This window comes from Perognathus longimembris, chromosome 12 (assembly GCF_023159225.1).
Source record: "Perognathus longimembris pacificus isolate PPM17 chromosome 12, ASM2315922v1, whole genome shotgun sequence".
Lineage (NCBI taxonomy): Eukaryota > Metazoa > Chordata > Mammalia > Rodentia > Heteromyidae > Perognathus > Perognathus longimembris.
In genome coordinates this window covers 39,013,304-39,039,832 of record NC_063172.1, presented here as the reverse complement: position 1 = coordinate 39,039,832, position 26,529 = coordinate 39,013,304, and the positions used below count along the sequence as shown (strand labels likewise).

Genomic DNA, 26,529 nt, shown 5'->3' with positions numbered 1-26,529 from the left:
TAAGGGTATAGCTATTGGGCTCTTGTGATCCTCTGCTGTGACTATTGGCTTGAGAGATTTAATCGAGTATTAGTTGGAAACCAAAGACAAGGTAAATTAATGACTGGTGTTCAAGTCCACAAGGTTTGTACTGGTGGTAATCAGAGTAGTGTATGTGTTATCCATAAGCAATGTTGTGTTGTGTTGTTGTAGTAATTGAGAAAGCCTTTGGTCTTAGCCCAATATAAGGAAGAATATGGGGGTAGGAGTATGTGGAATGATATGTCAGATTCTATGAGTTACAACAGAGAACCAAATATTGCAGTTAAATTGTGCAGTTAAAAGTTGATTAGTTTTAGGATGTGGTCACTGGTACAAATACATGTGAGAATTTAAGTAAAGAACAAAATGTTTTCCAAATGAAAATTTCTTTTTAGCTTCTTTTCTAGTCTATTAACTTGTTCAGGATGGAATTGCCACATCCTGCATATCTACATTATCCGTATTTCTCTTTAAAAAAATGTATGTGTCCTGGGAATATGGCCTAGTGGCAAAAGTGCTTGCCTCATATACATGAAGCCCTGGGTTCGATTCCCCAGCACCACATATATAAAAATGGCCGGAAGTGACACTGTGGTTCAAGTGGCAGAGTGCTAGCCTTGAGCCAAAAGAAGCCAGGGACAGTGCTCAGGCCCTGAGTCCAAGGCCCAGGACTGGCAAAAAAAGAAAAAAGAGAGAACAAAAAAATGTATGTGTATGTATTGGTGGCTCTCTTACCTATCTGATGGTTAGATAATTCCTAGGGATAGTGATGGTCCATGGAGAGTCATTTATATACAAATGAATCCAAGAGCTCACATTCCCAGCTTCCTTCTTTATGAGGTACCCACATTCAGATCACTATCTTTCTATGCCCAGTGCCAAGTATGATATACATTGAAATAGTCCTACAGTCAGAGCTTGTTGAAATCACACACATCAGTTAGCCCCAATCCTGCCTCGTTTTCCTTCCTTACTCCTGTCCTGGTGCTTCTCTAGTTTATCTAGTTCCTCTCACTCCTCATGGAGGGATGTACTCCACTTCTTGATATCTGTGAGTGGGAACAGTTACTTTTTCATTGGAATTGTCTCTCAATCTGTTACCTTTCTTTAAAAGTCCTAACCAGTGAACACTGCTAACAGGTTTTCTGATGTAATGGTTGAGAATTGGAAATACAATGCTAATAATCTAAACATGTTGTCTTTCATGTCATTAAAGTAAGTGAAAGACTGTAGGGATAAAGTAGGAAGAAGAAGTGGAGGAGGAAGAAGAAAAAGAAGAAAAGGAGAAGAGGAGGGATGGGGCAAAGAAGAAGAATCACCTGGAAAAATTGAATGATTTTCTCCATAAAATCATAAGCACTTGCTGGCTTTATGAAAACCCTAGGGGTTCATATTCCACTCACCTGGCCAATCAAGCTGGAGAACACAAACACTCCACAAAAAAAATTCAAGAGTTGAAAAGCAATTTCAAATGAAGTTTGTGGTTCTGGAAGACCCCCAATGGTTATTAAAGTTCGAACTGCCCAATAATAACATCTCAGATACCTGTGGAAAAAAACCATTTCCTTTTTTTATGTAACTGAAATATCATTTTAACATTTTCTTTTTTGTATCAGTGAATATTTTCTTTTTTTCCGTTGAGGTATCATTTTCTTTGGGAGCATAGATAACTATTAAATTATAACAAATTTATTACTAATTAAGGAGTATTATAATGTAAACTTCTTAATAAACACTATGAAATGATTATGCAATTAAACCTAAGGAGGGTTTAATTTAGCAGTCTTCACTAGTCTAAAAACATCATTTTATTAGGTTCATACTTTGTGAATGATTTGTGAAAGGCTGTTCAGAGATTACTCATCTATGATCTGTGATGAATAGGCCCTTAGTAGAAGATGCTGAATGGTTGGAAATTTCTCCAAGATTTGATCTGAGGTCATGATTTTTACTGTTGGATGGGTTATTTTATTCTTCTGTGCAGTAGAAGATACTTGGAATGCCCAAGGTAGCCTCTTCCTTTGCAGATCTGAATCTGGGTTGGGATGGTTGGGAAAGCTGAAGCTGGTGATTACTCTTTACCTTTTGCTTCCCAATGTGAGGAGTTCCGGTTTCCTCACCACATGGCCACCTCAGAGGCACTAGGCTTCTTATTTGGCAGCTGCTTGCCCCAGAGCATAGCAGCTAATGAACTAGTTGAGTGTTTTATATAACCCAGAAATCCTATAGCTACTTAATTTGTTACTATGTTTTATTTGCAAAGCAAACCATTAGGGCCTGTTCTCTCTCTACTGAGGACTAGCAAAGTATCGGAAGCCATTTTTAAACTGTCCAACAACTGAGTTTGAAGGAATATTATAGAGATTAAGTGTGCTCATGCTGATTGGAAAACCTTTCACAGTTCAAATCTAATTGTTTTGGGTTATTGCAAATAGAACAGATAGACACTTTCACTATGTTATCTACCCACATTTTATTATGTTATTGAATAAGCAAACCATGGTGGAGACAGCAGTTGAACTATGTGAGAAACATCTTAATCAGAAAATTAATCTTGAGTATAATACATAATTTATTTAGAACTTTAGTACTGAAGAAAGCCAAATATTCATAGATATATAAAAAATAAAGATTCTATACTCTACTTGGACAATTGCAAAAAGAAGATAATGCTGTGACTATAACCCAGAGAAGAGCAGAAAAGAGTATGATAAAGATTAGGAAATGACATTGATTTGTCTGTATTTTGTTATGGAGTTCATGTATTCCATAGTGATCTGGGAATAAAAGTTAATATTACAACCTCATGTGGACTTACAATCATGTATTTCATATTTTGTGCATTATAAGGTGTTGCATTTTTTAAGCTTCATACAGTTCTAAGATTGTCACTGGGGACAAGTGTTCTGATTGAATCCATAAAAATGATCCTATATGTAAGGAATAGCTTCAGATATGTTAGAATCACTTGCATTTACTATGTCTGCATTATCAATTTTAGTGCTTATGGTAGACACAGAAATGCAGAAAATTTTACAGAATCATGTCCTGGCTGGGCTCTTACTTGTTTATTCTAGTGAGCTTTCTTATTGTGTATTAGGGTTTTTTTTTTTAAATAATTACTTTTTTTTGTCAAAGTGATATACAGAGGGGTTACAGTTACATACATAAGGTAGTGAGTACATTTCTTGTCAAACTTGTTAATTCCTCACTCATTTTTCTCCCACTTTCCCTCCTACTATGTGAAGTTATTTCTTTTTCTTTTTGATCCCCACCGCCCCCCGCCCCCCGTGGTTTATCCCTTGTTGTCACTCTGTATTTGATTTTGGTATCCTGGATATTGTATATATGTTTATCTGCATTAGGGAAAGGAAAGGGAACAACAAAATGGTGAGAAAAAGGACAAATGGTATTCATTTTTGAGGAAGATGATCTTCTCTCTGTGCAATAGTGATAGTTTTATGATCAAATATTGAGAGATTGAGGTTTTCAACTAATGAAACAAATTGAATCAATATTCAAATATAAACAAATATGGAAAGAAATGACTCCCTTTCAAATCCAACACCTTTTGAAGGACAGGGGATATATATATATATATATATATATATATATATATATATATATATATATATATATATATATGGTGGTTTTAGGAAGAAAAAAGATAATGAACTCTTTGGTAGGGTTTGAAATCACTGTGCAAAGGAATAAATTTTTTTTCGACCAGGCTTCTTTGGGCTTACTGACAGCATAGTGAACTTGATGTCAAAGCAAACCACCTTGAAGAAGTATAAAAGTAATTTTCTGGATTGCATTTTAACTTTTCTGATTGAGATTTCTAATATCCTGTTATATAATTTATTTTGGTCACTGTGCATCTCTTTCAATTAGGGAAACTTATTAAATCTAATGTTGCCCACGAGTGAGGAGGGACTAGATGTCTCCCTACACAGTCGATTCTATTATAAGTATTGAGAGTCTGGTCTCTTTCAAGGTTACTTCAGTTTTAATAGGGACAAATACACACACAACATTTTTCACTTTCTTATTTATACATGTTAAAAATAACAATAAAATGTAAAATTTTGGTATTGTCTTTCCAGATCTAAACTATGAACTTTGAACTTAAAAAATATTCAATTGTCTGCTATGTAAATTGGAAGTTTTCTGCCTCTATACTTTGTGGTTTATTTTTTTCCCCAGCAATGTCTTTTACCCAGACATGCACCCAACCAAAGGTAGGATTTGTAATTTAATTAGAAGGCATCATATTGATTTTCTAGGATTAGCTTAATTAGTCAAGTGTGTCCATCTCTAATATCTACACCCTAGGCAGATGGAGCTTTTCAAGGAGATTCTATCTGGCTGATTAAATACACAGACTACACACACACACACACACACACACACACACACACACACACACACTCCCCTCCAAGTTAAAGCAATAAAGCAGAATTTTACATGAGAAATTTAATGTGCAATATAGAAATTCTTCCTCTCTGAGTATCTAAGGAATGGAAAAACTTAGCAGCAAAAAAAAAAAAAGAAATAAACAATCTGTTCACAAAGGGGGAAATAACATGAAGGGACATTTCTTAAAAGAAGATATGTAGGGATGGGAACGTGGCTTAGTGGTTGAGTGCTTTCCTAGCCCTGGGTTTGATTCCTCAGCACCACTTAAACAGATAAAGCTAGAAGTGGTGCTGTGGCTCAAGTGGTAGAGTTAGCCTTTAGCAAAAAGAATCCAGGGACCGAGCTCAGGCCTAAGTCCCAAACCCCAGGATTGGCAAAAATAAAAAAAGATATGCTAATGCTGCAAAAGAATATGAAAAATGAAAAGCCTAGTATTAATCATGGGGGAAATTCAAGTCAAAGCCACAGAGATATCATATCAGTCAGTATGGCTATAATTAAAAGAATACTTTATCTTCATCAGTGGCTATTGTAATTTGCATTTCTAGCAACAGTGTATGGACTGTCCTCTTTATCTGTATCATTAATAGCATTTTCTGTTGTCATACTAACTTGGGTGAGATGACATCTCATTGTGGTTTTGGTTTGCATTTCTTTTTTTTTTTTTTTTTTTTTTTTTTTCTCAAATTTTTATTTTCAAACTGACGTACAGAGAGGTTACAGTATCATACGTTGGGCGTTGGATACATTTCTTGTACTGTTTGTTGCCTTGTCCCTCATGCCCCCCTCCCTCCCCCCCTTCCCTCCCCCCCGCCCAGTTGTTCAGTTCACTTACACCAAACAGTTTTGCAAGTATTGCTTTTGTAGTTATTTCTCTTTTTTTACCCCGTGTCTCTCGAATTTGGTATTCCCTTTGAATTTCCTACTTCCAATACCAGTAAACACGGTTTCCAATATACTCAGATAAGATTACAGAGATAGTGTAGGTACAAACATAGGAAGGTGATACAAAACATCATCAATAATAGAAACTACACATTCACATAGGACGTTGAAAGTAGTTATAACTGTGATATATCACTTGTTTCCATATCATGGAGTTCATTTCACTTAGCATCATCTTATGTGTTCCTAAGGGTATAGCTATTGGGCCTTGTGATGCTCTGCTATGGCTTGCCTAAACCTGTACTAATTATTCCCAATAAGGGAGGCCATAGAGTCCATGTTTCTTTGGGTCTGGCTCACTTCACTTAGTATAACTTTTTCCAAGTCCTTCCATTTCCTTACAAATGGAACAATGTCATTCTTTCTGATAGAGGCATAAAATTCCATTGTGTAAATGTACCACATTTTCCTGATCCATTCATCTATGGAGGGGCATCTGGGTTGGTTCCAGCTTCTCGCTATGACAAATTGTGCTGCGATGAACATTGTTGTGCTGGTGGCATTACTGTGATTTTGTTTGTGGTCTTTTGGATAGATACCCAACAGTGGGGCTGCTGGGTCATAGGGGAGTTCTATATTGAGCCTTCTGAGGAATCTCCATACTGCTTGCCAGAGTGGCTGAACCAGTTTACATTCCCACCAACAATGAAGTAGGGTTCCCTTTTGGCCACATCCCCTCCAACAATTGTTATTATTAGTTTTCTTGATATATGACATTCTTGCTGGGGTGAGATGGAATCTCAATGTTGTTTTGATTTGCATTTCCTTTATGGCCAGTGATGTAGAGCATTTTTTCATATGTCTATTGGCCATTCTCATTTCCTCATCAGAGAAGTTTCTTTGTAAGTCTTTAGCCCACTTGATGAGGGGGCTGTTGGTTCTTTGCAGTTTTGTTTTGGAAGAAGGTAATTTTTTTAGTTCTGCATATATTTTAGAGATGAGGCCTTTGTCTGTTGAATGTCCGGTAAAGATTTTCTCCCAGTCTGTGGGCTTTCTGTTTATCTTGAGAGCTATGTCCTTTGCCGTGCAGAAGCTCTGGAGTTTGATGCAATCCCATTTGTCCAACCTTTCTTTGATTTGTAGCCTTTCAGGGTCTTTGTTAAGGAAGTTCTGTCCTGTGCCAAGGAGCCCAAGTGTTTCTCCTACTCCTTCCTTTAGTGTCTTCAGGGTGCCTGTTTTGATTTCAAGGTCTTTAATCCATTTGGAATTGATTTTGGTGCAGGGTGATATATAAGGATCTAGTTTTAGTTTGTTGCATGTGTTGAGCCAGTTTTGCCAGCACCACTTGTTAAAGAGGCTATCTTTCTTCCATACTATTGTTTTAGCTCCTTTATCAAAGATTAAGTAGGCATAGTTCTGTGGGTTTAATTCTGGGTCTTCAATTCTGTTCCATTGGTCTTCAGGCCTGTTCCGGTGCCAATACCAAGCTGTTTTTATTACTATAGCTTTATAATACAGCTTGAAGTTGGGTATTGTAATTCCTCCAGCACTGTTCTTTCTGCTTAGGAGTGTTTTTGCTATTCTAGGTCTTTTATTGTTCCATATGAATTTCTGGATTGCTTCCTCTATTTCATTAAAGAATGGTGTTGGGATATTAATGGGTATTGCATTGAATTTGTAGATAGCCTTTGGCAATATTGCCATTTTGATTATATTAATCCTCCCAATCCAGGAGCATGGGAGGTTTTTCCATTTTCTTAGTTCTGACTTAATTTCATTTTTCAAGCTTTTAAAGTTCTCTTCAAAGAGGTCTTTCACTTCTTTGGTTAAGGTTATTCCTAGGTATTTTATGTTTTTGGGGGCTATTGCGAAAGGAGTTGCTTTCCTGATTTCAGCCTCGGTCTTCGGGTTGTTAGCATAGAGAAAGGCCGTTGATTTTTGAAGGTTTATTTTATATCCTGCGACTTTGCCAAAGTTTTGTATCAGCTCTAGTAGCTTGGGGGTAGAGTCTATGGGATTCTTTAGGTATAGGATCATGTCATCTGCGAAGAGAGAAAGTTTAACTTCATCTTTTCCTATTTGGATCCCCTTTATATTCTCTTCTTGCCTAATTGCTCTGGCTAGGAATTCTAGTACTATGTTGAAGAGCAGGGGAGAGAGTGGACATCCCTGCCTTGTTCCTGATTTTAAAGGGAATGGCTTTAGTTTTTCACCATTTAGAGTTATGCTTGCTGTTGGTTTGTCATAAACTGCCTTGATTATATTCAGGAATGTTCCCTGGAATCCCAGTTTTTCCAGGGCTTTTAGCATAAATGGGTGCTGGATTTTATCGAACGCTTTTTCCGCATCCAGCGATAAAACCATGTGGTTCTTTACCTTGCTCCGGTTGATGTGGTGGATTACATTAATTGACTTGCGTATATTAAACCAGCTTTGCATCCCTGGGATGAATCCAGTTTGATCGTGGTGTATGATTTTTTTGATGACTTGTTGAAGTCGATTGGCCAGAATTTTGTTGAGAATTTTTGCATCTATGTTCATCAGGGAGATTGGTCTGTAGTCCTCTTTCCGTGATGAGTCCCTGCCTGGTTTTGGGATGAGGGTTATACTGGCTTCATAAAATGAGTCTGGCAGTGAACGTTCTCTTTCAATTTCATTGAAGAGTTTGAGAAATATTGGAGTGAGTTCTGTTTTGAAGGCCTTGTAGAATTCTGCTGTGAATCCATCTGGACCTGGGCTTTTCTTGGATGGGAGATCATTTATTGCTGTTTCTATTTCAATACTGGATATGGGTCTGTTTAGAAGGTTTAAGTCTTCATAGTTGAGTTTGGGGGTATCAATTTTTTCTAGGAAATCATCCATTTCTTCCAAGTTCTCGAATTTGTTGGCATAAAGGTTTGCAAAATAGTCCCTTATTATTTTCTGAATTTCGGTTATTTCTGTGGTGATGCTACCTGTTTCATCTCTTATCTTGTTTATTTGAGTGTGCTGCCTTCGTTCTTTGGTCAGGTTTGCCAGGGGTCTGTCTATCTTGTTGATTTTTTCAAAGAACCAACTCTTTGTTTTGTTGATTCTTTCGATGGTTTTTTTCGTCTCTAATTGATTTAATTCTGATTTGATTTTAATTATTTGCTTCCGTCTATTGACTTGGGGTTTGGCTTGCTGTTCTCTCTCCAGAAAATTAAGGTGCTTCCTTAAATTACTGAGTTGCTGTTTCTCCAGTTTGTTGATGTATGTACTCAGAGATATAAATTTTCCTCTAAGTACTGCCTTTGCTGTGTCCCAAAGGAGCTGGTACTTTGTGCCCTCAACTTGGTTGAAGTCCATAAACATTTGAATTTCTGTTTTAATTTCTTCAATGATCCACTGATGGTTTAGCAGTGTGTTCTTTAGTCTCCATGAATTGTGGGATTTTCTGTGGTGGCTGAATGAGTTGAGCTCTAATTTTATTCCATTGTGGTCTGAAAGAATGCAGGGAATGATTTTGATACTTCTGAATTTGTACAGATTTTCTTTGTGCCCTAAGATGTGATCTATTTTGGAGAATGTTCCGTGTGCTGCCGAAAAGAATGTGTATTCTGTCCTTGCTGGGTGGAATATTCTGTAGATGTCGATTAAGTCTAGTTGGTCTATGCAATTGTTTAGTTCTGTGGTTTCTTTGTTCAGTTTTTGGCGTGTTGATCTGTCCAGAGGTGATAGTGGAGTGTTAAAGTCCCCCACTATCATTGTGTTTGGGTCTATGAATGTTTTTAGAGCCAGTAGTGTTTGTTTGATGAAGTTGGGTGCTCCTGCATTTGGCGTGTAGATATTTAGGATGGTTATTTCTTCCTGTTGGAGAGATCCTTTTACTAGTATGTAGTAACCTTCTTTGTCTCTTCTTACCTTTTTTAATTTGAAGTCAATTTTGTCTGATACTAGGATTGCAACTCCAGCCTGCTTATGGGGGCCATTTGCTTGATAGATTTGTTTCCAGCCTTTCACTTTTAGAAGATGTTTACTTTTGCTGGATAGATGTGTCTCTTGGAGGCAGCAGAAAGATGGATCTTGATTTTTGATCCAACTTATGAGCCTATGTCGTTTGATTGGAGAATTAAGTCCATTAATGTTGACAGTTAGGATTGAGAGGTGATCGTTTGTTCCTTTCATTATCACTGTCTTGTTTGAAGCTGTGTCTTCCCATTTCTTGATCTAGTGTTTACTAATTAGGGTTCATTTCTCTCTCTGTGTTGGGATCCTGATTATTTTCCCTGTATAGTACATCTTTAAGGATTTTGTGTAAAGCTGGTTTGGTGGAGATATATTGTTTCAGTTTTTCCTTATTGTGGAAGACTTTTATTTGACCTTCGGCTATGAAGGAGAGTTTGGCGGGGTACAGAATTCTTGGTTGGTAGTTATTTTTATTTAGAGTTTGGTATACTTCATTCCAGGCTCTCCTTGCTTTCATGGTCTCTGCTGAGAAGTCTGGGGTAATTCTGATTGCTTTTCCTTTATATGTGATTGTTTTCTTTGCCCTAACAGCTTTGAGTATTTTTTCCTTGCACTCTGCAGAAGCTGTTTTGATCACAATGTGTCGATGGGAAGTCCTATTCTGGTCTGGTCGATTTGGGGTTCTAAATGCTTCTTGTATCTGTATAGGCCTTTCCTTCTGGATATTTGGGAAGTTCTCAGCTAATATTCTGTTAAATAGGTTGCCTATCCCATTAACCTCTTTCTCCAAGTTTTCCTCAATACCTATTATCCTTAAATTGGGCTTCCTGATTGTGTCTTGAATCTCCTGTAGCGATCTGTTTTGTTGCTTGGACTGGATTTGTATTGATTTTTGATCTTTCTCCATAGAATCTAAGGAATCTTCAGCTCCTGAGATTCGATCCTCTGCTTCAGTTAGTCGGGACTGTAGGCTAACTACTTGATTTCGAATCTCTTTTCCTTCTGACTGGTCTTTCCTGATGTTTTCCATGTCATTTCTTAGGTCCTGTATGGACTTCTTTACTTCATTAACTTCATTACTTTGGTTTTGAGTGTTGTCTCTCAAATCTTTAAGTTGGGTAGCTATCTTTTCATTTGACTCTTGAAGCTCACTTATCTTTCTATTTGTGGATGCCATGAAATTCTCCATTAATTTTTGCTTTGCCTCCTCACGCTCTAACATAATTGACTGAAGAGATTCAAACTTTTCATTTATCATGTTTATCAGTAAACTTTGTAGAGCATTTTGGGGGTTTTCTTCTATGTTTTTGATTGACTGCTCTGCTTCCTGCTTGTTTTGGGTGGGGGATAAGACTTCATTATTTGCCATCTTTCTTGTGTTTCTTCTGCCCATTTGAATTGGGAATGCCAACCTACCAGCACCTGTGAGCACTGTTTAAGACCCAAAGCAGCCCTTACCAAGCACTGTTGTGTAAATCTTACAATTTCACAATTATAAACAGATAACTTGTATACCTGTCTATAAAGTTAGATTTGGTGTTCTAAAGAATATAATTTCAATATAACATCTGATCCTGGGCCCTGTATTCAGTAGTTACTTATTTACTGTTACAACCTTATACGCAATTCTTGTTTTTATATTAAGTTCTTTTAGGACTGGCTTTCTCTGTGAACCCCTTTGATTCACTCGTATTAAGCTGTGATATCCTCTATCCAATAACCAGAAGTCAATGGAACCTGGAGGTCCAGGCAGTAAGTCCGGAGGGTAAGTTGGAGGTAGTAAAGAGAATAGAGTCAACTGTATTGGGGGGGTGGTGGTGGTGATTTTGGTTTAGTTTCAGTGACGTGGAAATGTGGAGAAGAGTAGAATCAGTAGAAAGAACATTCATAAAATGACAGACACTGGAGAGTTAGCAGAAAAGGGTGTAGGTGTTATTTATAGGAAAGTAATTTTTATAGGAAGAGGACGCAATGAGAGAAATGAAGTAAAAATACTGGAAGACAGATACACAAAACAGAGAAAAATTATTTAACAAGGAAGTATAAGTAAATAAAAAGGAAAATAACCGAAAAGGAACAAACCTAGCAAATAAACAAACACACAAAAAAACTTGATACAACAAACCAGTAAAAATGGAAAACAAACAAACAAACCAAAAAAAAAAAAAAAAAAAAAAAAAAACAAAAGAAAAAACAGCCAATGATGTTTCAGGTGTGAAAAAATTAAAAAGAAAATTTAAAAGAAAAGTTAAAAAAAAAATGTTTGAAAAGAAAAAGAAACCAGTCTCTCGTTTCCCTGCAATGGACTGCAGTCTATTTTCCTGATTGGCTGATTTGACTTGATTTCAGTTGGCAAGGGGTGGTTCTGTTCTGACTTTCTCCCCTGTTGGTGCAATCGTGGGTCTCTGAGGTTCGCACAGCTTGCAGGCAGGCCTTGGGCGTCCTCTGTCGATGGGGACGTGGGCAGTCACAGGAACTGTGGCTCCTCTGTCTGCTGTTGGGCCGCTGCCTTTGATGCCTGGTCTTGACTAGACTGTGAACTCAGCAGAGCATGGCGCCTCTAGCCTGTTTTGCTCCACTAAGAGTTGCTTGCCTGAGGGAGGCGGCCTCCTTGGCATAGGTAGCTATGGAATGCAGCTCCGTTTTGGGCTGGGAATTAGTTTCCTCTGTGACGGGACCGTTTAGCTGTCCCCGGAACTGTTTGTTCCTCCTTCTGTTGTTTCCGTGCCCCTGGTAGCTGCTCCCAGCTTTTGCTTTAAGTTTAGAAGTTCCGGCGGGCAGGGCGGGGCTTCTCTGGCTAGGCCCCGGACTCGCCTCCCACCAGGGCAGGGGGCGTTCTTCTGGGCGGAGCTGATTCTCACTGATTCCGCCCCTCCTGCCCTTTTCAAAGATGGCTTTTTTGACCTCGCTTTCCCCAGGCCCGCTTCAGTTTCAGTCTGGTCTGACCCTATGCCAGTGGCAAAGATGGCGCTTTGCTCTGGCGGTGGGGACAGGGATGCCTTCCAGAAGCTGGACTGTGGGCACAAGCGAAAATAATTTTTTTTTTTTTTTTTTTTTTTTTGCGGGGTACTCACGCGGTCTCTGCGATGTCAGGTCCTCCGTGCTCGGCTGCCGTCTGGAGTATTTCTCGCTTTAGCTGCGTGGAGTGCTGGGGGCTGTGCCCGGCACTGTGCCGGAGCCAGCGCTGGCGCCGCGGCGGGACGCCGCCTGGAGCTCAAAACTGTGTTTTCAGACCAGCAAAGTCAATTTTTCCTTCCTGGAGAGAATCCCTGTACTGTTAGAAGTTACTTTGGCTGTCTTTCTCGGAGAAACAGTTTCTATGAGGTGAGAAAACTACCATATCAGAGGGAGCTCTGCAGGGCACAGCCGCTCCTCCGCCGTCTTCCGCAACTTTTTCTTGGTTTGCATTTCTATATTTATTAATGGCATCATTGCATACCATCTCAGATACTTGTTGGGTATTTGTATGTCCTTTATTTATTTATTTTTGCCAGTTCTGGGGCTTGGACTCAGGGTCTGAGCATTTTCCCTGGCTTCTTTTTTGCTCAAGGTTAGCATTCTACCTCTTGAGTCACAGTGCCGCTTCCAGTTTTTTCTCTTTCTGTGGTGCTGAGGAATGGAACCCAGGGCTTTGTGTATGCTAGGAAAGCACTCTACTACTAAGCCACATTCCCAGCTCCTATATGCCCCCTTTTAAAATGAAATATATTTGAAGATTATTTGGTCATTAAACTGTCATCAGAAATTGGAAGAGAGATTCCCTTAGCTTCCCAGTTTCCACACACACATACACACAAATCACAGGTTCTTGAGATAAACTCATGAAAGCATTTCAGGGTGTCTCATAAAAAGGAGAGTCTCACAATGTGGAAGTTTTAGCAAGGATTTATTTTGGCATACCGTGGTTGAAGTAGGGAGAAATTGAAAAGAGAAACACTAAACATTTCCTGTTCCCCATGCAGAAAATGAGAATTAAAGACTCAAAATGACAGCTGTTATCTGCTGCTTTTATTCTTCCTGAGCTGGATGCATGTCTAGCAACCTCCAACCATTAGAAAATAGTTCTGAGTGGCCATGATGGGTACTGCTTACTACTCTGAAGTATGGAGGTATGTTTGACCTACTTGAAACTTAGGGGCCAATTATTGTCAGTCTTTCTTAAAAAATCTATTCATCTATGGATGAATAGTTGTGCTGTCTCATATTTTGGGTTATTATGAGCACAGCTTCTACAAATTTTCTTATAATGATTTTTTCTCTGGTGGTACATTTTAAATTGTCTTGGGTAAATATCTAAGCTTGACATTTTTGAGTTGTATGTAAGTGTATGTTTAGTTGTAAAAGAAACTAATTGATCTTTCCTAAAATGGTTGTGCTATTTTATGTCATTCCCAAGATAAGAATTCCCAATAGATGAAATTTCACAGATTCACCAAAGTTAAGGTAATAATATTTGCAAGCTGGAGTAGTAGGGATACCTTCATAAATTCAAGTAATAAAATATGCTACTAAATATATCTATTTCTGTGGTCAGAGTGTCTCATGCAAAAGAGTTAATTTTAAACACAGAAGTATATTATCACAAAGAGCTGAGTGCTTGACAAAACTAAGTGATAACTTTATTTCTATACATCAACAAGTTAAGATTATGTTGTGTAAATATAAAAATATAAAAAATAGGTAACATGAAGTAAATAAAATCTGTCACTATTAAAAAAAAAGAATACATCAGAGATCTGTTAGCTTTGTCAACTGTATTGGATTGAGAAATGCCTAAGAAATTAGTAAAATATGCCTCTGGGTGTCTGTGAGGGCATTTTAAGAGAGAATTGCCAATATGGGGAATGACTTGTCCAGAATATGAATGGTACCTTCCTATAAGTTGAAGGGGCAGTGGAAAAAGGCAAAAGCTTGGCATTTTTCCTTTCTGTCTCCTGGCTGTCATGAGGTGAACAGACGCCTCAATTACTCCTGTTACTGTGGCTATATCAGGCCCATAGTAATGGAGCTAGCCTTCTATATGCTTCAACCTTTCCTCCTTTCCAGTCTTTTTTTTTCATGTAGGTGTCACGGTGATAAAATTGTAACATTAACCTTATCACAACCCTTAGTTTTAAATCTTCATATTGTAGCAAATATGTATTTAACATAATTGCTATATTAATTTTCTGTAAAATTAATTATATGTGTCACGGCAACTACATATTGAAATTTAACCCATATTCTAAAGAAAATTACTTATTAATACATTTTGGCTAGAAACCTACAGGTCTGGATAGAAACTTTCTGAGATGAAATTCTCTCTCTCTGTGAGTGTGTGTGTGTGTGTGTGTGTGTGTGTGTGTGTGTTGACAGTTCATAGGTCTTCTAATATAAGTTTTAAAAAATAAAGTCTGGTTAAAAGCTCAAAAAAGTTTTAACCCCTTGCATGTATCCAATGTCCTCTATGTAGTGTATTATTTTGTAAGATACTTTCTTTTAAAATTTTTATTGTCAAACTGATGTACAGAGAGGTTACAGTTTCATACTTTAGGCATTGGATACATTTCTTGTGCTGTTTGTTCCCTCCTCCCTCATTCCCCCCTCCCCCTTCCCCCTTTCCCTTTTCCCCCCATGAGTTGTTCAGTTCATTTATACCAAACAGTTTTGCCAGTATTGCTTTTGTAGTGATTTGTCTTTTTTACCCTGTGTCTCTCAATTTTGGTATTCCCTTTCAGTTTCCTAGTTCTAATACCAGTACACACGGTTTCCAATGTACTCAAATAAGTTACAGAGATAGTGCAGGTACAACCACAGGAAGGGGATACAAGAAGATCATCAATAATAGAAGCTACGGTTACACATAGAACAGTGAAAGCAGTTACAACAGTGATATAACAAGCATTTCCATAACATGGACTTCATTTCACTTAGCATCATCTTATGTGTATCTTTAGGTATAGCTATTGGGCTCTTTTGATCCTCTGCTGTGACTAGCCTAAACCTGTGCTAATTATTCCCTATGAGGGAAATCATAGAGTCCATGTTTCTTTGGGTCTGGCTCACTTCACTTAGTATAATTTTTTCCAAGTTCTTCCATTTCCTTACAAATGGGGCAATGTCATTCTTTCTGATAGAGGCATACAATTCCATTGTGTATATGTACCACATTTTCCTGAGGGGCATCTGGGTTGGTTCCATATTCTAGCTATGACAAATTGTGCTGCGACGAACATTGTTGTGCTGGAGGCTTTAGTGTGGTCTTGTTTGTGGTCTTTTGGGTAGATGCCCAAAAGTGTGGCTGCTGGGTCATAGGGTAGCTCTATGTTTATCCTTCTGAGGAAACTCCATACCGTTTTCCAGAGAGCTGAACCAGTTTACATTCCCACCAACAATGAAGTAGCGTTCATATATAATGTTTTATCCATCTCAAGGGTGGTATGTTGACCTTCAATTAGGGCTTACTTTCTTCCTGCAAGGATATTGCCTTATAATATGTTCAATGTCACTTCAGTGGAACAGAAATTCCTTGGTGTCTACTTTATATCAAGCTTTCATATTTATTCAAAGAAACCATTTCTATAAATATCTCAGTTGCCAGTTACTGAGTCCTGGTTCTTTTGCATTGCATATTTCAAATGATCTCTTTTATTTCTCAGATACTCACATAGCTAACAGTCAAATTTTATTTATGAGCCTTGTTTATCTCTGTTTAATTGAATTAGTGGTTATAGCTGACTCATAAACCCATAAAACCTTTCAGTAGTAAACTAATTAATCACTGCACCTGCCCTCTAAATAATTAACATTGTTCATTACTAGTGACCAGTATTGGAGATAATAAAAGTTCCCTTATTACTCAGATATTGAACAGAAAGGCTTCTAAACTTTTTTTGTCATAATCCTGAGTAATAAATGTATAACACAAGCCAGCCCAGGATACACACATGTGCACATAGACCACTATTATCAGGGAGACTGATATCTATACTCTTACTTGAAAATACAGTGACCATATTACTGGGGTGTTTTGCTCATGAATGGGATATTGTTGATAACAAAAAGATACTGACTTAAGAAATTCCATGAACAGAAAGAGAAAATTAATAAGAATCAATAAAAGTTTCTTTCAAAATTAAACTTACTTGTTTCCTTCACCATTATAAACCCATTTAGTTGTGCCAATTCCTTCATACTTTGAAGCCCAATAATAAATGCAGGCATTGATGTGAAGAATAAACAGCAAGTATCCAGTTGTTCGAATGATTCTGTCAGAGGGAATAAATGCACAGTAAGGATTCATGTGGTTTCTGGAATACAGCCTACTTTAACATTTTCTTTTCCTCTAAGTCTCCACTGAAAGCCCTTGTTTTAGATTTGCCAACTGTTAACTCTCATTAGTACCATAGGAAGTAAAGGTACCGCGGCAGATTGTCTGACTGCAGTGTCTTGACTGGGACTGACAGAGTGTAAAAACCAAAATATTCACTTCTTTTCACAGATGGTGTGAGTCAGCTCTGTGAAAGACATGCCTCAAGGGTCACCTCTCCAGTTTGAGTCCCATAAAATATGTCATGCTGATTTAACTGGCTATCTCTGCAAAGCTCTCCGGGGTCTTTATGCAACTATGAACTGAGACCAGAGGTCTCTGTGCAAGAAGTTCATAACAGCAAATGAGTGAAACAGAATACAAATCAATTGTCATGAGAGAACTGGAAAGCTAACTTACAAAAGAGCCTGTTTAACTTACTTGTTTTTGCTAAAGTAGGTAATAAATCCTATTACTTAATCTCGTTTTCATCTAAAATCTGATATGATTTCCATGCTTTTCTCTCACTTGAAATACCCCATATATTCTATAGAAATATACTTTATACAACCCAAATCTGAAATTGTGCTATTTTCTTGAGTATGATGGCTATTTTCTCCCAAGTGCTGCCTAAAATGTACCGTTTATCTTTCCAGTTCCTACAAGTATACAGATTATACGTTACCTGTAGACATATGCTTTATCTATTAGAGACTCGAGGTGATGATTAAACTCCAAAAATGAAGTGTACTGTGTGGAAAATATGCAAAAGAAATGTGAGCGTATATTAATTTCAGATCCCTTTATTAGATACAAGAATATTAAAACATGCTATATGTTACTCACAGTGATTTTATTCATAGATCTCTTAAAAATCTTGAGTCTTAACCCTATTTAATGGCATTTTCCTGTGGGCGGTAGTATATTGTAGCATGGAATGAAGCTTTCAGAGCTTCTTGCTTTATGTCATTTCTGTCTCCATTTATAGCCTTAATTGTGGCAATTGTCTATTTCCATTTTAGTGTATAGTAGAACTCTATTTCACAATAATTAAAAATCACACTCCCCTAAACCTCAGTAAAGGAGGAAAAGCACAATGCAATATATTGTAGTCATATGTAGGAACTTCTACAGCTAAGTATTAACATTATTTTTAAGCAAGATGCAGTAAATATATACTTCTTTTGACAACATTTGAAGTTTGCTAAGTGTTAGCATTAGCTAGCCACTATTCACATTATTCAAAGGTGTAGTAAGAGTTGCTATTTCCCTTAAGGTTCTTTCCTGTTTACTTCTAACCTTATCTCGATTCTCACTGCCTCCATGCATGCCGGCCCCTCTGTGTCCCTTCCTTTTTTAATGCAGTGCAAGATAGGAATAAAATCATAGTTCAAAAGTTTATCCTATATGAGTGTAATAGAATATTTAGGATTGAACTTAGCATATGTAATAGCAATAACTTTTCAACTAGAAATATACATAAATGAGTTGTTTTTCCCTTCCCAGAATTTCCAAGTAAGAAAATATCCCTCAAATACTCTGAGTATGATCATTTTAATCTGTGGATTTTTGTTTTCATGTTCTAAATGGGCATAGCATTGATAACATTTATACATAATGTTTTTTTCCCACTTAGAACTTGAAGACAGATGATGAACATTTATCCTAACAAATTAGTCCCTTCCAATCACATTCTTATAAATAAGTGACATTCAGGACTTTAAAGCTGGGTAAAGATCTATGTAGATCTCATAATCTCTATTTTTTTTGACAACTGAAGGCTACAAAAAGCTTTCTAACATCTTAGATGTACAGAGATGGGGTATAAAGAGATAGTATTTTATAAGGTTTTATTCTAAAACCAGATAAGCCCCCAAATTCTCAGGCACCCAAATCTTTCTGGAAATGGATTGTGTTTGAGCAAGTACCTCCTGAAACTATTGGGTAACTGTAAATTGTATGAAGAATGGCTAGACCATAGTCTGCATGGAATATTTGTGCTATGCCTCAATTTATACTCCCATTATAAACTAAAGCCAACAGTGCCTAGAGTTGTTTTGAGTATATGGAAATTGGGTAGGACATTTTTACTTTGGGAACATTACAGAGCATGGAAGGAAGGCCTTTTCTGCCTGATATAATTTTATTCTAGCAAAGAATTTATAGTCAGGTAAGTGTGATGAAGTCCAGATACTGCATCTCATCAGTAGTGTATCTGAATAGATTATCACTGACCCATGATCATGTTCTTCATTTCTAGTTGTAGGAATAGAAGAAATCATTTATACTTAGTTTTGGTAAAGTATGTAAGCCAAAGGTGTATTAAACAAATAGTAGGTAGTGTGTTTCAGGATCCACTAGTGTCATGATGCCAAAGTATCTTTTCTTCTCAAGATGCAAAAAATGATTATCAACTGAATTTTGTAAAATCTTTTCTAGTTTTTTTAATGAAGGCTGTCTTTGGAGATACAAGTTCTCGTAAAAGATTTATATGAAATTTCTAACTCTGATTATTCTCAAGTACCTAACAAGACTATGAGTTAAGAAGCATTCATGAATTTTAAGTGGATATTTTTATAGTTCTGAAATCAATATTAAACATATACCTTCAGAAGTCTTCCTCTTACGGTCAGCTATCATGATTTGCCTTCCGTTTTCCCATTAATTACTTTCATTGGTTTTTGTTTTGTTTTGTTTTGTTTTGTCTTTAGGTATTTATGGGAAAACAGAAAACTTGGGTACTTGTCCCTTTCTTTGTAACATGGACATTAGCATTATTCTATAGATGGTTATGTATCTAGCTTATTTTACTTTCCACTTCACAATTTATTTTGGATATCTTTCCATGTTACTCTGTAGAAAAATCTATGTGTTATGCTGCATATAGCAGTGCATGGCTGAGTTCTTGTACTTGGGATACTAAGAAGAGGAATGATGAGTTTTGGGCAGCCTGGACCACATAGTGAGACAGAGAGAGAGAAAGGGAGAGAGAGAGAAGAGAGAGAGAGAGAGAGAGAGAGAGAGAGAGAGAGAGAGAGGGCATATTTTAAAGGTTCAAAGTACTCTGCTGTGTAGCTAAGTGGAGATATCTTTAATTACTTCCCTCTTGATGAACATTTTCAGTTGTAGACATATATGAATGTAATTTTATGATGCAAAAGAGATGTGTTTACATAAATTTGAATAAACCTTATAGATAATCTACATGTCCTATTACATAGTCTTTATTTTTGTTTTTTTAAAACTATTTGATGAAAAAGAACAAGTAGAAAAAATCATGAAAGACTCATTTGTAATTATAGTTGCACTTAGAAATACAAAACATTACTCATTCAGATTGAACAATTCCTATTACAAGATACAGGTTAAAGACAAACAAAAATTCTCATCAGTAGATGTAATGACACTTTTCTTTACTATAACAATCTGTCATGGCTTTTATAAAGGCAGAAAAATGTAGGGCAGTTTGAAAAAAATAAGATCACGGATAATTTTAAGGTGTTTCAAATGGCTTCAATATTTTCATTATTGTAAGAAGACAGTTAAATGAAATTATCTTACCTTTAATATCCTATTTGTTCTAAATATGGGGTTAAACCCAAAGAAGAGGTAGAAAACATCAAAAGGCATTATTGATGCAATATCCAACTGTTGGAAGAACATACCTACAATTATATTATGTTTACATAATTTTCAGTGTATGTAGGGTTTTATACCAATGTATGCCAAAACAACCAGTTACAATAAATTCACTGTTAATTCAAAATTTCATAGAGATAAATATGCATGGTGCCACTGAAAGGCATGCTGGGTCCATGAAAACAAAAATTCCTATTGTATTTCATTCCCACCTTCATGCACCTGATTACTGATTAGCTACCACCTTGGCTAGAAATTTTGTTGAGCTTTCACAAATATTTTAGTGATGGCACGGGCCATCATTCCATTCTATTTCAGTAGTCTTTTCAATACTAAATTCTGGAACTAAATTACACATGGCATGCTTTTTGTTTCCTGCAACTCTCTAGTGTGTAGAGTAGGTTCTATTGGTGTAGTTCATTGATGGTCCTCAATGCTTTCTCCCATTATCTATTTGGATTATTTTGCTACAAGTTAACTGCTATGAGAATATCTCAGGCTAAGACAAGACAAGGAAGATGTCTGTTATTCATTCGCCAACTCTGATGGGTAAAGACATTGAAGAAATTATGTTATTTACTGCTAAGACTATATATTTTAAAATTTTGTCATGTACTTAATACTATTCTGGCCTTCTCCTATCATAGTCATTACTAAATGACTAGGGAAATGACAAATATCACACTTGCATACTTTTTTGTTTGCAATAGCAAAGAATTCTTTATATAAAGGAATTATTTTCTTTAAAGTTTATATAGTCTTAAATATAGGGTATATTAAATATTTTAATCTATCTTGAAACAAGAGCAGTTAGGAAGATATTATTAGATCAGAATAGAAAGTTGAGAGAATTAACAATGTAACAGAATTCTAAAGCCAACAGCTACTGAACAGAAATAGAACTTGCAGCCAAGTACTGGTGACTCACCAGGGATTGGAGTCTCCCATGTGGTATGAATCTGGTGAGCCAGGCCTCAAGCCCTGTTTTTCACTGATATATTTCAGGATAGGGACTTACTTACTTATCCTGCCTGAGCTGTGACTCACCTACTATAGGCTTCTGATAGTCTTTAGAACATTATATGCCTGCCAGAATATTCAGCTCTCTTTTGTGGAGATGGAATCTCATGGACTTTTCTGCTCTGGCTGGCCTGTAAGCATGATCTTTTCAATCTCAGCCTCCTTGTACGGAATGATAGCTGTGTATTATGGAACCATGCTCTGGTTTGAAAAGAGGTCTGAACCTTTCTGGCTAGATTTTCCTCAGCTTGTAATCCTCCAGATTCATAACACGTGGGAGACCCAGAGTCCAAATTCTTAATATGATTAATATCAATAATAGAAATGAGGGCTGGGAATATGGCCTAGTGGCAAGAGTGTTTGCCTCATATACATGAAGCCCTAGGTTCGATTCCCCAACACCACATATATAGAAAATGGCCAGAAGTGGCGCTGTGGCTCAAGTGGCAGAGTGCTAGCCTTGAGCAAAAAGGCCAGGGACAGTGCTCAGGCCCTGAGTCCAAGGCCCAGGACTGGCCAAAAAAAAAAAAAAAATAATAATAATAAAAAAAAATAATAGAAATGAATCTTGTAGTTAGGATCAAGCAAACTATCTATTATAAACACATTGCTAACAGTATTTATTTAGACATTTTATCATTTCATCAAGCATCATTGATTTTACCTTGCATATATTGATTTGTGTGACAAATGGAGAAGTGTTCAGAATATAATATCCTAATAATAAGGAAGCAGGAGCATGGGGCTGTTGACTTGTTTAGTGTTAGCAAAGAATCATGGCTTCTGTTTCAAGTAGAATGGTAACTTTCATCAGGCAGCTCACACCTGTAATTCTAGCTACTTAGGAGGCTGAGATCTGATGACAATGGTTCAAAGCTAGCCTGGCAGGAAAGTCCATGAGATGCCTACATACATTTAATTACAGAAAAATCCAGAAGCGGAGCTGTAGCTCAAGTGGTAGAGTGCTAGCCTTGAGTAGAAGGAGCTCAGGGACAGCACCTAGGTCTAGAGTTCAAGCCATAGGATTCACAAAACAACAAACAGAAACTTTTCTTGATTTCTACGCTGTTGCCCATTCAGTTTTTCTATGCAGTCATAGTGATTTTTATTTTTTTTTTAAATTTTTATTGTCAAACTGATGTACAGAGAGGTTACAGTTTCATACTTTAGGCATTGGATACATTTCTTGTACTGTTTGTTACCTCCTCCCTCATTCCCCCCTCCCCTCTCCCTTTCTCTTCCCCTGCCCCCCCCCCCCCCATGAGTTGTTCAGTTGATTTACACCAAACAGTTTTGCAAGTATTGCTTTTATAGTCGTTTGTCTTTATATCCTGTGTCTCTCGATTTTGGTATTCCCTTTCAGTTTCCTAGTTTTAATAACAGTATACACGGTTTCCAATGTACTCAGATAAGATACAGAGATAGTGCAGGTACAACCACAGGAAGGGGATACAAGAGGATCATCAATAATAGAAGCTACGGTTTCACATTGCATGTTGAAAGTAATTACAACAGTGATATAACAGTCGTCTCAACCTTTTGGAAAGAACTTTTATAGACAGAGATGATTTATTTTTCATTGAATTGCAGAAAAATGATTGAAAAAGATTGTCCAACACTAAAACACTGTATAAGACAATTTGTAAAGCATTTGGAGTTGGAATAGGAGGTAAGATTTTTTTCAATTTAAATGTTTTTACATGCTCTTTCAGTAGTTGTACAAAGGAGTTGCCATTCAAAGAAGCAGTTTATGAATACGATGCATCCTGATCAGTGTTACCCCTTTCAACATTCTCACCCATCCCTCCCAACTCATTCCTTCCCTCCTTTTTCTTAATTTTGTAGGATACACATTTAATTTTTGACTGCATTCTTTCCCCTTCTTCTCTTCATTCATCTATTCTCACTCTCCCTGATCCCACCCAACCCCCTTTAAGAATAAATTTTCTGATGTTTATTTTGTTTACCTTTGATCTCACCTTTCTAAGGAATTTGTACCTTATTTCAGTTAGTACATTTGTGTATACTTGAGTACCACCCAAAGCATTTATTATACATTTATAAACTATTTATAATTCTAGCTCCCACATATGAGAGAAAACATGCAACCTTCATTTTTCTGGGCCTAACTTACTTCATGTAACATAATTTTTCCAGGTTGTTCCATTTCTTTGGAAACGATGCAAAGGTCATTAGTTCTAGGATACAAGGATGTCACCAAAAGGGAACTCGAATACACTGTTAGTGGGAATATACGTTTGTTCAACCATTCTGGAGAGCAGTATGGAGGTTCCTCAAAAAAAAAAAAAAAAAAAAAAAACAAAAACCCTAAACATAGAACAGTAGTCTTAATTCAGAATTCTACTCTGGGAATTTATACAAAATAATACAGACTAGCATACAGTAAAAATCACCAGCACAACCTTGTTCCTCAATAGACAAACGTTTCACAGAAATATAGTATATTACTTCATTCTTAAAGATATTTTAGAGCTGGGCACTGCTAACTCACACATGTAATCCTAGCTACTCAGGAGGCTGAGATCTGAGGATTATGGTTCAAAGCCAGGCAAGGTAGTAAAGTCCCCATATGGCTCTTACCTCTAATTAACCACGCAAAAACCAGAAGTGGCACTGTGGCTCAAGCAGGGGAGTACTAGCCTTGAGTACAAAAAGGCTCAGGGACAGTGCCCAGGCCCTGAATTCAAGCCCCACAACAGACAAAATCAAAAAGTTTTTGTAAAGCAGGGATTTTTTTTCTTTGTTTGAAAGTAAAGGTTAAAATAACCAAATAATTTGCTCCAGGATATAGTTAAAATCCTAGCTAAAGGAGACTCATGATTTGACAGTGTCAGATCTGGAGTAAGAACTTTTTATTTGCTCTCTCAATAGAGGAATAATTAGCTGATAAACATCATAATGTCAAAAATTAAAGTTTTACCTTATTATAAACTAACTTAATGAACTAATTGAAATAATTTAATGAATGATTAGGTTGGCTTTAATAAGTACAGAGAACAAGGAAAGAATACTTACAGCTGCAATAAAGAAAAACCAAGTGCACTCCACCAAAATAACAGCAAAACCCAGAATAGCCAGAAAAGCTGTCATTCATAACAGAAGGGCAAATAAAAATATTCTATGAGCTGGTGGCTCACACCTATAATCCTAGCTACTCCGGAGGCTGAGATCTGAAGATCGCAATCCAAACCCAGGTTAGGCAAGAAAGGCCAAGAGACCCTTAAGATTTTTGTCCATGAGAATTTTGCCATGTATAGTGGAACAGCCAAGTACAAAATAACAACAATGCAATGTCAAACAGGATGTGCTAAGAGAATTCGAAAAAAGTGCCTATGATTAAATAAATTCAAAATTTATATTTATAAGCACAAACATTAAATATATTTTAATGCTTGGTCAATCTAAAAAAGTACTGAGTTTGCAGTTAGCTTTGTTTTTTTTTAACAAATAATATTATCTTTGTAGAATTCAAAGTAGTCTAGATCTTTTATGAATAAATCCAAGTACAAGGTGATTTTTCACAAAAAAGTAATAAAGATAAAAACAGACTGACTGAGATTTTAATCACTGTTAATATTTAACAGGTTGGGACCTAAACCCAGATTTGAGTTTTTGTTTTTGTTGTTTTTTTTTTTTTTTTTAACAAAATCTGCACTAACAAAATTGCTGTCTTTGAAGTAGGAGGCTGGAATTTATGTACACAAGTTTTGTAACTTACCTATTTCTCAGAGTAAAGAGGAAAAATAGTTCATAAACATTTCTCTTTTTTTTCTTTACTCTTAATCATCTTAAGAGTGATAAAAATGTAAAAACAAGATTTTATTTGCTGTTTGCCTTCATGGGCAGACATATCAAAAGAAATTTTCTTCAATTATCTAGAAAAGACCTGGGAATGAAGATGTGGCTCAAGTACAGAATGCAGTGTGTGTGTGTGTGTGTGTGTGTGCAGGAGCATGAACATGAGGCTTGAAGTTAAAGCCTCAGTACTTGTACAAAATCATATTGTAATTTAAAAAAAGAAGATACCATGTTCTTTAAATAATTGCTTCTTTTCCTTTTTTACTAGATTGATTCTTTTCCTTTTAATAGATGAACAAGAAGAAAAAGTAATTGTGCTCAGAAACTTAGACTTGGAGATGAATATTTTAGGAAAGAAACAAGGCACCCTATCTTTCTTTACTGACATTTAAATTGCAACTAAAATGTGAGAATTTATTTATTTATTTTCGTGTGGTATATACAGACTCACATATTGAATTTCTCATTTACACATTTAAAGGCATGTTATGGGGTTGCAGTTTCATACGTAAGGCCATGAGTACATTTCTTGTACTATTTGTTACCTCCTCCCTCACTCCCCCTTCCCCTACCCCTTCCCCTCTCCCCCCATGAGTTGTTCAGTTGGTTTACACCAAATGGTTTTGCAAGTATTGCTTTTGGAGTCGTTTATTTTTTTATCCTGTGTCTCTTAATTTTGATATGCCCTTTCACTTCCGTAGTTCTAATACCAGTATATACAGTATCCAGGGTACTCAGATGAGATACAGTGATGGCGCGGGGACAATCACAGGAAGGGGATACAAGAGGATCATCAGCAAAAGAAGCTATGGTTTCACATGGCATGTTGAAAGTAATTACAACAGTGATATAACACTCATTTCCATAACATGGAGTTAATTTCACTTAGCATCATCTTATGTGTTCATAAGGGCATAGCTGTTGGGCCCTTGTGATCCTCTGCTGTGACTAGCCTGAACCTGTGCTAATTATTCCCTATGAGGGAAACCATAGAGTCCATGTTTCTTTGGGTCTGGCTCACTTCACTTAGTACAAGTCCTTTCATGTCCTTATGAATGGGGCAATGTCATTCTTTCTGATAGAGGCATAAAATTCCATTGTGCATATGTACCACATTTTCCTGATCAGCAATGGATAACTTGTAAATCACCTACCTGGAATTTTGTAGAATTCCTGTAGTGTCTCTTTAGTTCATTTGATTCTACCTGCAAAAAAAAAAATGCTTATATAAATACACACATGCACGCACGCACACACATATAGTCTTCAATTAATTTTAGCCAGTTTTATGATTTAAATTCTCATTTTGTGCTTTTTGTTTATAGTTATTTCTCTCTACTGGTTTCTTCCAACCTCATTGTAAAAATATGCTCCTTCCTCTCACATTTAAAGACATAAACCCTTCCCTGACTTTTGTTTTTTTGTTGTTATTACCTTACTGTTTACTGAAGTTGATATTCTCGGGAGAGCCACCACATCTTCCTCTCACTTTTGATGTTACCCAGGGCAAC

General features: G+C 36.7%; 1 protein-coding gene across 1 annotated transcript in view; it reads right to left on the bottom strand.

The window, feature by feature from the left end:
- The window catches only part of Cngb3 (cyclic nucleotide gated channel subunit beta 3), an 88,740-nt gene that overhangs the window by 51,298 nt on the left and 10,913 nt on the right, over positions 1–26,529 (bottom strand). Inside the window, exons 5-9 of the mRNA XM_048358651.1 lie at positions 26,173–26,223; positions 20,102–20,188; positions 17,226–17,290; positions 16,377–16,499; positions 1,425–1,566 (exon numbers count right to left, since the gene is read on the bottom strand). Coding sequence (XP_048214608.1) covers positions 1,425–1,566; positions 16,377–16,499; positions 17,226–17,290; positions 20,102–20,188; positions 26,173–26,223 — 468 coding nt within the window. The remainder of the gene's footprint in view (positions 1–1,424; positions 1,567–16,376; positions 16,500–17,225; positions 17,291–20,101; positions 20,189–26,172; positions 26,224–26,529) is intronic.